This window comes from Mobula birostris, chromosome 4 (genome assembly GCF_030028105.1).
Source record: "Mobula birostris isolate sMobBir1 chromosome 4, sMobBir1.hap1, whole genome shotgun sequence".
Taxonomy (NCBI): Eukaryota; Metazoa; Chordata; class Chondrichthyes; order Myliobatiformes; family Myliobatidae; genus Mobula; species Mobula birostris.
The window spans coordinates 54,495,657-54,509,588 of record NC_092373.1 but is presented as its reverse complement, the minus strand read 5'-3'; the positions used below and the strand labels follow the sequence as shown (position 1 = coordinate 54,509,588).

The 13,932-nt window shown below is 41.4% G+C and overlaps 1 protein-coding gene across 5 annotated transcripts in view; it reads right to left on the bottom strand.

Moving 5' to 3' along the window:
- Positions 1-13,932, bottom strand: part of kcnab1a (potassium voltage-gated channel subfamily A regulatory beta subunit 1a) — a 426,617-nt gene that overhangs the window by 21,442 nt on the left and 391,243 nt on the right. For all 5 annotated transcript variants that reach the window (XM_072255366.1, XM_072255368.1, XM_072255364.1 and 2 more), the window contains 2 exons: positions 8,280-8,323; positions 7,112-7,198 (listed from right to left, as the gene is read on the bottom strand). In XM_072255366.1, coding sequence (XP_072111467.1) covers positions 7,112-7,198; positions 8,280-8,323 — 131 coding nt within the window. The remainder of the gene's footprint in view (positions 1-7,111; positions 7,199-8,279; positions 8,324-13,932) is intronic.

The window sequence follows — 13,932 nt, the reverse complement described above, 5'->3', positions numbered from 1 at the left end:
TCGGAGAATGAGCAAGAAACCTAAAACAAATTTAAAAAAAAATTATCTCAAAAATTTAGAATTGTGAAATTTTATCGTAACTCCTTAAATTCCATCGAAATGAGTGGATTTCTGAGAAGTAGTGCTGGTTATTTATTGCAACCTTTCATTCCCCTCACTGGACTCCTAGTAAGCCCTGCAATGGAACAAGCCCATAAAAGTGCTCAGAAAGGAAAAAAATCTGAGTAAATTGAGTATTTTTGCATTCATACATGGAAATCTGCAACCTCCAGCAAACGTGAAATGTCCACATGAGGAGACGTTGAGAAGTAACTGATCAGGTGAGCCAATAACTTGTAGCTTCTTTATAACTCAGTAATTCAAAACAAGCGATAACAATTGTTCTAATTATTAGGAGTTTATGCCTATTTGTTAATCCCTGAGTTACTCCAGATATGTCTTCAACACAATGATAACGGAAATAAAGGTCAACTCCGCATTCTCAGATTTGTTTAGTTCTGGCTATTCAGTATTATTTCTACCAAGTGATATTCGAGAGTTATTTTTTCGAAAAGAGCCTGAATAAGCATGAGTAAAAGATATAAATGGAAATTCTAAATATGTGGGTATTTGAATAGCCTTCAAAAACCCTGCTGGAAATTTAAAGCTAAAACAGATGTTGGAATTATTCACACTGTTGATTAAATATTAGTTCTGTTTCACTTCTCACAGATGCATGCCGACTGGCTGAATATTTACAACATCTTCTGTTTTTATTTTAAAGTTGAAAAATAACTTGGCTATAAATGGGTCTGAAATATCACCTGTTTATTCCCCTCCACAGATACTGCCTGACTTGCTGAGTTCCTCCGACACTTTGTGTGTGTTGTTGCAGTAAATGGGTTTGCTATAATATGCTTACAAACATCAGGTGCAGAGAATTCCCTGGATGTATGTGTTTGAACCACAAGTGATATATCACTATATTTATTTTTGTGTAACACTTTAAAATCTACACAGAAACAGGAATATTTTGATGAATCTTTTTAGTTATTTTTCATATAATAAATCCAGACCATTTAATATACTTTGACAACAATGAAATATACAGCCAATTTTATTAAAGGTTTACATAGAACATAACAACACTGTACAGGCCCTTTGGACCACAATGTTGGTCTGACCCTTTAACCTACTCCATGATTAATCTAACCCTTGCCTCCCACACAGCCCTCTATTCTGCTTTCAGCCATCTGCTGAAGAGTGCCTTAAATGTCCCTAATGTATCTGCCTTTACCATCACCCCTGGCAGGGCGTTCCACACACCTACTACTCTCCGAATAAAAACCACGCCTTTGACATCCCCTCCTATATTTTATCCAGACAACTTAAAGATGAGACTGCTTGTATTAGCCATTTCCGCCCTGGGAAAAAGTCTTTGCCTGTCCACTCTATCATTTTGTACACCTCGCACAATTCGCCTCTCATCCTCCCTCTCTCCAAAGAGAAAGGCCATTAGCTTATCCTCTGAAGACATGCCTTCTAACCCGAGAGCATCCTGGTAAATCTGCTGTACGCATCCTTCCTATAATGAGGCAACCAGAACTGAAAATAATACTCCAGAGTTAGCCAGAGCTTTATAGAGCTGCAGCATTACCATGGATCTTGAATTCAACCCTCTAACTAATGAAGGCCAATCGAGCAAAGTCCATAATCAAAGTTCAAAAGTTATCAAAGTGCATAGATGTCACTATATACAACCCTGAGATTCATTTTCTTGTGAGAATACACAGTAAATACAAATAAACAAAATATAGTCAGTGGAAAACCACAAAGATGAACAAACAACCAATGTGAAAAAAGACTAAAAGAGAAAGAAAAACAGAATAATAATGATAAATAAGTAGGCAATAAATATTGAGAACAAGAACTGTACAGTCCTTGAAAGTGAGTCCATAGGTTGTGGAACCATCTCAGAGTTGGGTTGAGTGAAGTTACCCCTCTAGTTCAAAAGCTTGATGGTTGAAGGGAAATAACTGTTCCTAAACTTTAAACTTTGACTTTGAACTTTGCTCTGTTGGCCCTCACTGTTCCTAGTGGTGTGGGACCTGCAGCTCTTGTACCCCTTTCCCGATGGCAGCAACGAGAAAAGAGCATGGCCTGGGCGGTGGGGTCCTGATGGATGTTGCTGTCCTGCCACAAAGCTTCATGTTGATGTGCTCAATGATGGAGAGGGCTTCATCTGTGATGAACTGGGCCATATCCACCACTTTTTGCAGGCTTTTCCATTCAAGGGTGTTGGTGTTTCTACACTAGACCATGATACAACCACTCAGAATACTGTCCACCACGCATCTGTAGAAGTTCATCAAAGTTCTAGTTGACAAGCCAAATTTTCACAAACTTCTAAGAAAGTAGAGGCACTGACATGCCTTCTTGTACTGGCAGCTGTGTGTAGGACCCAGGACAAATTGTCAGAAGTTATAATGTTGAGGAATTTAAAGTTACTAACACTCTTCCCCCTCTGATGAGGACTGCCTCATGGACTCCAGTTTCCTCCTCAAAACACTTTGGTTTTGATGACTTTGAGTGAGAGGCAAAACCAGATTTTCAATCGCCCTGCTATATGCTGATTTGTTAAACCTTTGATCAGGCCAACGACAATGGTGCCATCAGCAAACTTAAATATAGCATTGGAGCTGTGTTAACTTCACACTCTTAAGTATAAAGCGAGTAGACCAGGGGTCTAAGCCCACAGCCTTGTGGTGCACCTATGCTGATGGAGATGTTGTTGCCGGTCTGAACTGACCAGTGTCTGCAAGTGAGGAAATTGAGGATCCAATGTACAAGGAAGTATTGAGACCTAGGTCTTGGAGCTAATGATTAGTTTGAGGGAATGATAGTATTGAATGCAGAGCTGTAGTCAACAAAGAGCACCTTAATGTATGTATCTTCACTGTCCAGATGTTCCAGGGTTGAGTGACAAGCCAATGAAACAGTTTCTGCTGTAGATCTGTTGTGTGGATAAGCAAACTGGAGCAGCCCCAAGTCACTCCACAGGCAAGAGTTGATATGTTTCATCACCAACCTCTCAAAGCTCTTTGTCACAGGAGATGTAAGTGCTACTGGACGATAGTCATTGAGGCAGGTTACCACGTTCTTCTTGGGCACTGGTATAACTGAAGCCTGCTTGAAGCAGATGGGTACCTCAGACTACAGATGTGAGAGTTCAAAAAGATCAGTGAACACACCAACCAGTTGATTAGCACAGGTCTTCAGTACTCCCTTTCTTAATCACTCTATCAACTTGTGCGGCTACTTTGAGTGATCTACAGACGTGAACTCCAAGATCCCTCTGTTTGTCCACACTGCTAAGAATCCTCCCATTAACCCGGCATTCTGCCTTCAGGTTTGACCTTCCAAAGTGAATCACTTCACACTTTTCCAATTGAACTCCACCTACCACTTACCTGTCCAGCTCTGCATCCTACCAATGTCCTGTTGCAACCTATGACAAACTTCCAAACTATCCACAACAGCACCAACCTTCGTATCGTCTGCTGTTTAGATCGACATTGCTCAGTGTACCTGATATTGGCAGCTCTTCTGCTACACTCTTATTTTGCCTCAGGATTTTTGCTACAGCATTACTTCAGTGCCCAGAATTACAAAATCCACTACTTTTTCATAGTCCTGATGGTATCGCAGATTATAGGTTATTACAACAAAGATGGTGCTCAAGGCAGCTGGATTACAAAACGGTGTCTATAGCAAAAGAATCCTACTTCTAGTGAGAGTCATTGCACAGTCAGACGATATATTGGAAAGGCTGCCAGAATCTATGGTCAACATTAAAATGTGGCAGGTCACATATCCCACAGCACTAAAGCATTTTAAGGCTTCTAGCGGAGTGTTTATGGCTTTCTGCAGTTAAATACTGTATATGGAAAGGCTTTGTGTGAATATCTGATAGGATTTTCAAAACATTACATGTATTCTCAAACTGACTGAGTGACAAACTTAAAGAGGCAAGTGAATCATTTAGCTGCTCAGAAAATAAGTATTAAATGGAGTAGAAACTGACCAGGAAAAAAGTGGCCGAACAGAAGAAATAACTAGAGCAAATCAGCACGAATCAGCTCCACTACAAACTTAACAACCGTTTCCTATGCAGCAACATTAGATTTTATCTCTTAGTCATGTTGTACAATCTGACTAACCCCCTCAGCTTCCTTGATGTTGTTGAGCTCTATATGTCTCACATCAGGGCTTCACACAGGCATGGATTTCATGATTCTGAAAGGTATGTTTTTTTAAGATACATCTCTCTTATTGGATTATTAATCAATACATTTTTGAAGAGTACCAATGAAAGAATCCCAAAACTCTTCTCCTCACTACATCGTGTGCTGAAGGGATTTTTTCCTGTGCCGCACTGTTCGATATTCCATGTTCTTCGTCTATTTAACACAATATGCATGCCTTTTCTGGGATAACACACCAATGATGTGATATTTCTATAACATCTACAGGTCGTTTTCAGTTCAAGTGCAGATGGGAAACTGGCAAATATTCTGTTTTCCTGCCCTTTATACACAACACAAGGACTACCAGGCTAATTGCAGAGCAGGTGGTTATTTCCATAAACCCTGAAACTACACTCATCACAGTCAAAAGTTGCTTCCAATTCTCCCGAGACTGGGCACCAACCACAGAATAAAAAGACAAGGTAAGCAGGGTTAAGGATAGAGAGTGAAGACCGGGTTATTTATTTATTTTTGAGATTTATTGAGATACAGTGTGGAATAGGCCATTCCAGCTCTTTCAGCCACACCGCCCAGCAATCCCTGATTTAACCTTAGCCTGGTCATGGGACAATTTACAATGCTCAGTTAACCTACTAACCGGTACTTCTTCGGATTGTGAGCACTCTCGTGCATTCCACAGGGAGGACGTACAGATTCCTTACAGACGATGTCGGGGATGAACTCCGACACTCCAACCTGTAATAGTGTTGCACTAACCACTACGCTATCTTGTCGACTGTACCTCTTCCTAGAGATGCTGCCTGGCCTGCTGCGTTCACCGGCAACTTTGATGTGTGTTGCTACGCTATCTTGGTGCCTCTTTTTGATGAGGAACATTACAGGAAGCTTTACAAACTGCAACAAAAGTAAGAGGCAGATTATTTTATGGAAGGTGCCCCAGAAGATTAATTGAACAATTGTAGAACTCTGACTAAAGATTCACAAGCATTCAACACACCTTACACATCAATGGGCAGTCCTTCCCCTCCCTGTACAGGCATCTCATATGCAAACATCAAGTGGAATGCTAAATCTGATCATTTTGCTGCAAAGACTGAAGTAACTTCCTTATTATTATAGTTTTGATTGTTCAACAATCTAATAGCATATGACAATAATAATTAATACTTTATTTGTATAACATAGCTGGGTAAAAAAAGCCAATTTATTCAGACATATTTTCAAATACAGTAGTTAACAGCCAGTGATCATAGAAACATAGAAAATAGGTGCAGGGGTAGGCTATTCGGCCCTTTGAGCCTGCACCGCCATTTATTATGATCATGGCTGATCATCCAACTCAGAACACCGCCCCAGCCTTCCCTCCATACCCCCTGATCCCCGTAGCCACAAGGGCCATATCTAACTCCCTCTTAAATATAGCCAATGAACTGGCCTCAACTGTTTCCTGTGGCAGAGAATTCCACAGATTCGCCACTCTCTGTGTGAAGAAGTTTTTCCTAATCTCGGTCCTAAAAGGCTTCCCCTCTATCCTCAAACTGTGACCCCTCGTTCTGGACTTCCCCAACATTGGGAACAATCTTCCTGCATCTAGCCTGTCCAATCCCTTTAGGATCTTATACGTTTCAATCAGATCCCCCTTCAATCTTCTAAATTCCAACGAGTACAAGCCCAGTTCATCCAGTCTTTCTTCATATGAAAGTCCTGCCATCCCAGGAATCAATCTGGTGAACCTTCTTTGTACTCCCTCTATGGCAAGGATGTCTTTCCTCAGATTAGGGGACTAAAACTGCACACAATACTCCAGGTGTGGTCTCACCAAGGCCTTGTACAACTGCAGTAGTACCTCCCTGCTCCTGTACTTGAATCCTCTCGCTATAAATGCCAGCATACCATTCGCCTTTTTCACCGCCTGCTGTACCTGCATGCCCACTTTCAATGACTGGTGTATAATGACACCCAGGTCTCATTGTACCTCCCCTTTTCCTAATCGGCCACCATTCAGATAATAATCTGTTTTCCTATTTTTGCCACCAAAGTGGATAACTTCACATTTATCCACATTAAATTGCATCTGCCATGAATTTGCCCACTCACCCAACCTATCCAAGTCACCCTGCATCCTCTTAGCATCCTCCTCACAGCTAACACTGCCACCCAGCTTTGTGTCATCCGCAAACTTGGAGATGCTGCATTTAATTCCCTCATCCAAGTCATTAATATATATTGTAAACAACTGGGGTCCCAGCACTGAGCCTTGCGGTACCCCACTAGTCATTGCCTGCCATTCTGAAAAGGTCCCGTTTATTCCCACTCTTTGCTTCCTGTCTACTAACCAATTCTCCACCCACACCAATACCTTACCCCCAATACCGTGTGCTTTAAGTTTGCACACTAATCTCCTGTGTGGGACCTTGTCAAAAGCCTTTTGAAAATCCAAATATACCACATCCACTGGTTCTCCCCTATCCACTCTACTAGTTACATCCTCAAAAAATTCTATGAGATTCGTCAGATATGATTTTTCTTTCACAAATCCATGCTGACTTTGTCCGATCATTTCACCGCTTTCCAAATGTGCTGTTATCACATCCTTGATAACTGACTCCAGCAGTTTCCCCACCACCGACGTTAGGCTAACCGGTCTATAATTCCCCGGTTTCTCTCTCCCTCCTTTTTTAAAAAGTGGAGTTACATTAGCCACCCTCCAATCGTGTGATACAATTTTTTAAAATGCAGGAATTGGCTATGTGGAACAATTTGCTTTTGGTCAAGACACCTATTTTGTAGGTTTATTTTTGCCATCCTTATTAAGAACTTGTACAACAAAAACACATTGAGCTTTAAAATAAAGCATAACTGACCTTCCATTGGAGTGTTGGTGTCTGGTCGATTAGCAAATACAACATCAACATACTCGAGTTGCATTCTCTGCAGAGAAGCCTTTAAACCTGAAAGTAGAGCAAAAATCTGGCAGTAGGAATGATCATTCAGCCAATAAATGCAGACTACTCTTTGTGATAATCTGCTCAGTCAATGGCAGGAGCCTGCCATTGTCAATATTCAACATGTTCCACCATCTTCAACACAATCCCCACCAAATGAGGAATAACATTAAGCATTTTGCTTGAATTTTTGTATTTCAAATGCCCCCAAAACACCTTATGAAATGAATTAACAGATTGCACATGATGCTATTAAGTTAGATTTGCGATGTAGAGGTTAAAAATATAATAAATCATCTGGAAGACACAAAGGAGGAGTTTACAACCAAGGTTGAATGCAGCTCTATTCATCTGCCTCCCAGGTTTCCCTGTAGCTATTAAACTGGCTCCTTCACATGGAGTAGGTTGAAATTAGCATCACCAATTCTTTCAATTAATACCTGGACTAATCATAGGGATCGCATCATAGGTATGTTGCCACTACAAGCCTGTAACTTGGCTTCGCAGCTACTAAATTAACTCTGTTTGTAGACAGATTCCTGAAAATACAGTAGTCAACCATCTCATTATGGTGGATGCTCCTTTTTAGAGGGGAAGAGAAAATGGGACGATTGCCTTATCCTGTTGCACATGTTATGTGTTCCCTGCATCCAAATTACAAAGCATCACTAATGAACATTCAGGCTGAAATAAGTTGCCTAGTAGAAGGAAATTAAAAATCTAAACATGTATGCTTCTGTATTAATACTTCTTTCTATGTATTGTGCAAAAGTCTGCACGTACAGTATCAACCAACAAAATCAGAAAGGAACTGTCACAACCACGCTTCGTCTAGCAGTACATGAGTGGGAGGATCAGTGATACAGATTCAAGACCATCACATAGCCAAGATTGATCATTATTCCTCAAAACTCCCTGTTACAATATTTATACCTACCCCTTCAATAAGCAGTATAATTCCAATCTGACAGTTAAGTAGAATTCCTGGCATTTGTATATAATACTTCACATTAACAGATTTACAGAATCAGAGTAAAATTGTCAAAGACGGCAAAGTTTGTAAATTATGCTCTATCAGACACTGTACCTTCAATAATATGTTTTCGAGAAAGACCTCTTTCAGTCTCAGCCCTGTGGATGAGATTTAAGACATGTTAATAGTCTTCATGTAATAAATAATAATTCCAACACTTCCAGTGGCTGAACAAGTAAATCAAGTTTTTCTCATTCATCAATTTTTTATGTCCAAAGATACATTCTTACAGCTTTTCAAACTATAAGTGCTATAGATATTTGTTAAACATAAGAAATACTGCAGATGCTGGATATCCAAAGCAACACACAAAAAAATCCTGGAGGAACTCAGCAGGTTAGGCAGCATCCAAGGAAATGAACAAAGAGTTGATGTTTCGGGCCAAGACCCTTCTTCAGCACTGGAAAGGAAGGGGAAAGATGCCCGAATAAAAAGGTGGTACTAGGGGAAGGAGGCTAGCTAGAAGGTGATAGGTGAAGCCAGGTAGGTGGGAAAGGTAAAGGGCTGGAGATGAAGGAATCTGAGAGAAGAAGGTGGACCATAGGAGAAAAGGAAGGAGGAAGTGCACCAGGGGGAGGTGATAGGCAGGTGAGAATAGATAGATAGATATACTTTATTAATCCCGAGGGAAATTTGGTTTCATTACAGCTGCACCAACCAAGAATAGAGCATAAATATAGCAATACAAAAACCCCCAACAATCAAACAACAAAATGCAAACTATGCCAGATGGAAAATAAGTCCAGGACCAGTCAATTGGCTCAGGGTGTCTGACCCTCCACGGGAGAGGGGAAAGGGAGGGATTTTTTTTTTACCAGAAGGAGAAATTGATATGCATGCTATCAAGCTGGAGGCTACTAGATGGAACATGAAGTGTTGCTCCTCCATCCTGGGAATAGAAATTAAAATGTTGGGCCACTGATGCAGCAGAGGTGCTCGATGAAGTGGTTCCCCCATTTACAACGGGTCTCACCAGTGTACAAGGGGCTGTGTGGGGAGCACTCGATATCTCCAGCCCTTAACCTTTCCCCCCCACCTGGCTTCACCTATCAGCTTCTAGCTATCCTCCTTCTCTCCGCCACCTCTTTATTCTGACACTTTTCTCCTTCCTTTCTGGTCCTGAAGAGGGGTCTTGGCCCTAAACATGGACATATTTTGATGGATACTGCCTGACCTGCTGAGTTCCTAAAGGTATTTGTTTTTGGCTGATTCTGAATACGGATCCACTGAATGTAAACATGTGCCCATGGAAGATGGGATGTATATTGCTGTTGTTAGTCAATAAAATACCATAGCATTATTTAATATTCAGTTTCTTCTTCACTTAAGATCAAATGAATACAAACCAAACATGCATATCAATACATATTAGCAAATCCTGAACTTAGAAACCAAAGCAGTTCAATACCTGATTCCTACACACAAAGTTAGAAATACAGTAAGTGCCTATTGTTAGAGCTACAGTAAGCCAGACCTGCAATATTCTACATTGATCAATGTCCAACAGGGACTTGTGATCACTAGAAAAGTGACCAAGGCCATCGGTTTTGCCGTTTGTTGGGCTGCGCCCCTCCCTCCACGCACTGCCTCTGAAGCCTTCCCGTAGCAGGCTGCATCAAGGTCTGCAACAAATCCAGCTCCATTGTTATCGAGCAACTTGCCAGTGGAGTAGACCTACAGGACTTGACGTTCTTCATATCCACCAGTGTCTTGTGTTTATAAAAACAGCTGAAGGACAGACATTTGCACCTTTGTTCGGACCGAGATAGGCAGCTATGACCAAGCGCGATGCCATCTTACTGGAAGCACCCTCACTCAACTCCTGCAGAGTTGAGTGAAGTTGAGGTAAACTCCTAGCCAAGAGAAGCTTATTTCACTAACCATGGAACCCATTGTGTTTATTTTTAAAGTCAATCAAGAATTTTAAACATGGAGGAATATGGACTGCTAAACTGTACTTAAAAAAAAATCCCCAGCACATAGACTTGCCTTTCCTTCTTAGTGGAACGTGTAATTTCCTGGCCTGTGATTGAACATGGAACATAGAACAGGACCTTCGGCCCACCATATGTGCTGATATAGATTAATTTATTAGATGTCTCTGCCTCTACATGGATCATATCCCTTCATTCTCTCCAGATTCACGTGTCTCTCCAATAGCCTCATTAACTCCTCTATTTCCCTCTACCACCAACCCCCTCATAGTGCATTCCAGGCACACACACACACACACTGCGTACCAAAAAAATGTTCTTCATACCAGAGGCTCTCTGGCAACCAATGACTAAGGATCCTTGGAAGATGTATTGTGTAGTGACTAATAGTCACGAGGGTTTAAATGGGTCAGTACAGAGACAACACGTGGCTACTGTTATCTGAGTACTTGGTCTCTTCTGAGAAATTCATATCTTTCAGATCCAAGTTTCCATTATTTCTCCAAATCACTTTGTGTTAGAAAGTCCCTTGGTGCCTCAGTGATTAGAAGGAAACACTACTTCTGGGGAGGCACGGTAGCACAGTGGTCAGTGTGGCGCTATTACAGTACCACTGACCCGGGTTCAATTCCCGCCACTGTTGGTAAGGAATTTATATGTTCTCCCCGTGACCGTGTTGGTTTCCACCGGGTACTCCAGTTTCCTCCCACAGTCCAAAGACCTACCAGTTGGTAGTTCAATTGGTCATTGTAAATTGTCCTGTGATTAGGCTAAGGTTAAATCGGGGGTTTCTGGGTGGTGCAGCTCAAAGGGCCATTCCGTGCTGCTTCACAACAAATAAATAAATAGAAAAATACAGTAGAATTTTTTACAAATCTTTAAGAAGATTACAGAAGTAAGGGTGATTCAGCTTGCGCATTTTTGACAATATCTCTGTATCTGTTCTAATACAGGCACCAACTCACTGTATCCCAGTACTGACAGCCATTACCCCTCCAATTCCAATCACTCCAATTTCATACAATCTGAAGATCAGTCAAAATTGCTGAATGGATGTTCCATCTCTATTTCAACCGTTACAGAAACAGCGCTTCTGCCAGTGACAAAGAAATGGCAGCAGCAATGAATACAGCAAAAGCAATATCCCAGTTGAAGAATTATCATTGGTTTATGCCCCTGAATTAGCTGTGCCTCTGGCCAAGTTTCTACAATGCAGAGACAACACTGGCATTACCTGACAAACCACCCCCAAAATCAGAGCAATACTTGCCATCCGCTCTCAACTATCAACAAAGTGATAGATGGCATTTTGAAAAGGGTTATTAAGTAAAACTTAACCTTTAATAAACTGTGCACCCATGCCCAGTTTGCATTGTCAAAAGCAGTGGTCCCCAACTACTGGGCCGCGGACCGGTACTGGGCCGCAAAGCATGCGCTACCGGGCTGCGAGGAAACGATATGATTTGGCGATAGGAGTCAGCTGCACCTTTCCTCATTCCCTGTCACTCCCACTGTTGAGCTTGAACGCACGCGAGGTCATTACACACGCGTCATCCATGTCAGCGCGGGAGGGAGATCAACTCCTCGAGCTTGTAAATGACGGTGGGCTGAAAAGCATGTTTGACATAACATCTCTGCCGGCAGTCTGGATCAAAGTCAAGGCTAAATATCCTGAGACAGCCACGAGAGCACTGAAAACGTTGCTTCCATTTCCAACATATCTCTACAATGAATGCAACGAAAACTAAATTGCGGAATAGACTGGACATAAGGAACCCCCTTCGAGTATCGCTGTCTCCCATCACCCCTCGATAGGACTGTCTTGTTGCAGGAAAACAAGCCCAGGGCTCCCACTGATTCAGCGATATTGGTATGTTGCAATGATTTTATATGTTCATACGGGGAAAATATGTGCTGTGTGTTCAATATCCAAACATTACTTAAAATGTTATGATGCTATTGACTTATATAACCATATAACAATTACAGCACAGAACAGGCGACCTCTGCCCTTCTAGTCCGTGCCAAATGCTATTCTCATCTAGTCCCACCGACCTGCACTCAGCCCATAACCCTCCATTCCTTTCCTGTCCATATACCTATCCAATTTTTCTTTAAATGATAATATTGAACCTGCCTCTACCACTTCTACTGGAAGTTCGTTCAACACTTACTTCAAGCTCCCCTGATAATTGACTTATCGCTATATTCATGCGAGGAAAATATGCGCTGTGTGTTTAATATTAAATTCGTTAGATAAACACTTTTAGAAACAAAATTGAGTGTATTAGCCACTTGTCACCTATATTGCGTTTGTGATTAGCATCCCCACCCCTGAAAGAATCGCCAAAACCGATTTGTAGAAAAAAATCGGCATGTACACACATGCGCAAATCACGCATGCATAGTGGTGCCCGCGCAAGGCTTCATGGTCAATGTAGTCTTTCTCGGGGTAAACCCAATGCATTTGACTGCTACTCTTGTCCGTTGGCAACCCTACCACCGCCCACCCCCCACCCCCGGTCGGCCGGTTCGCAAGATTATTGTCAATATGAAACCGGTCTGCAGTGCGAAAAAGGTTGGGGACCCCTGGTCAAAAGCACCTGGCTCCTGTCATGAAAATGGATTAAATTTCTGAATTCCTTGGTCGAGATGAGACGAACTGTCCACAACATCAAGGCAATGCTTGGCTGAATGCAACACTGGGAAGCCCTTTTAAAACTAATATCATGGGCATTAGTGGGCAAACATATATACTTTGCACTTTGCTCTTGTAGACAATGTGATTATTGGAGGTCAAACACCTTGCCCCACAATATCACTACTGGCATCCCTCAGGTGTAATATTTTACCATGGGCTACCTTGTTTTGTACAGTCTTGTATAACTTATGTATAATTACTTAGAGCAAGGAGATGGGAACACAGTCCCACAGAACAAATTAGAATAATATTGCAATAAAGATAGTGATGAGCTCAGGAGGACCAGCCAACCCAAGATGAATACATGACATGAAGGTCTGGCTTAACATCAGAAACATAGAAAATCTACAGTGCAATACAAGCTCTTCGGCCCACAATGCCGTGCCAAGCATGTCCTTACCTTAGAAATTAAAGAGATCGATGCTCTATAGAAGGATTCAGGAAGTTTACCAAGTTTTAATGAGGCCTCCAGAACCTTGAATAGCCAAGGGATTAGTGAAGATGCAAAACATTTATAAAATTCCACGGTAAACCCATCAGGTCCAGGAGCTTTCCCCGGGCTCATAGAGAAAATAACATTCTTAATCTCATCAGTAGTAAAGGAAGTGTCTAGCATAGAAGATATATCATGTGAAATCTTAGGGAAATCTAGGTTATCTGAAAAAGTCATACATATATCTAGAGTCTCGTGGAAACTCTGATTGATATAAGGCGGAATAAAAATCAAAAAAGGATTGATTAATCTCAGCTTGATCAAATATCAGTTGATCTTTTTGATTATAAATCTGATTAATTTGAAATTTAGAATAGTTAGTCTTCAACTGATTAGCCAACAGTTTACCAACTTTGTCACTATGTATATAAAATTCGCTTCTTGTTTTCATTAATTGATTTCCAATCGAGGACGAAAGTAACAAACTGTGTTCCATTTGAAGTTCAGTTCTTTGTTTATACAACTTCTCAGAGGGAGCTGTAGCATATATCTTATCAATTTCCTTAATCTTGTCTACAATAACCAGCTCCTCGTCCTTCAACCTCTTCCTCAAAGCAGCAGAGTACGAGATGATCTGAC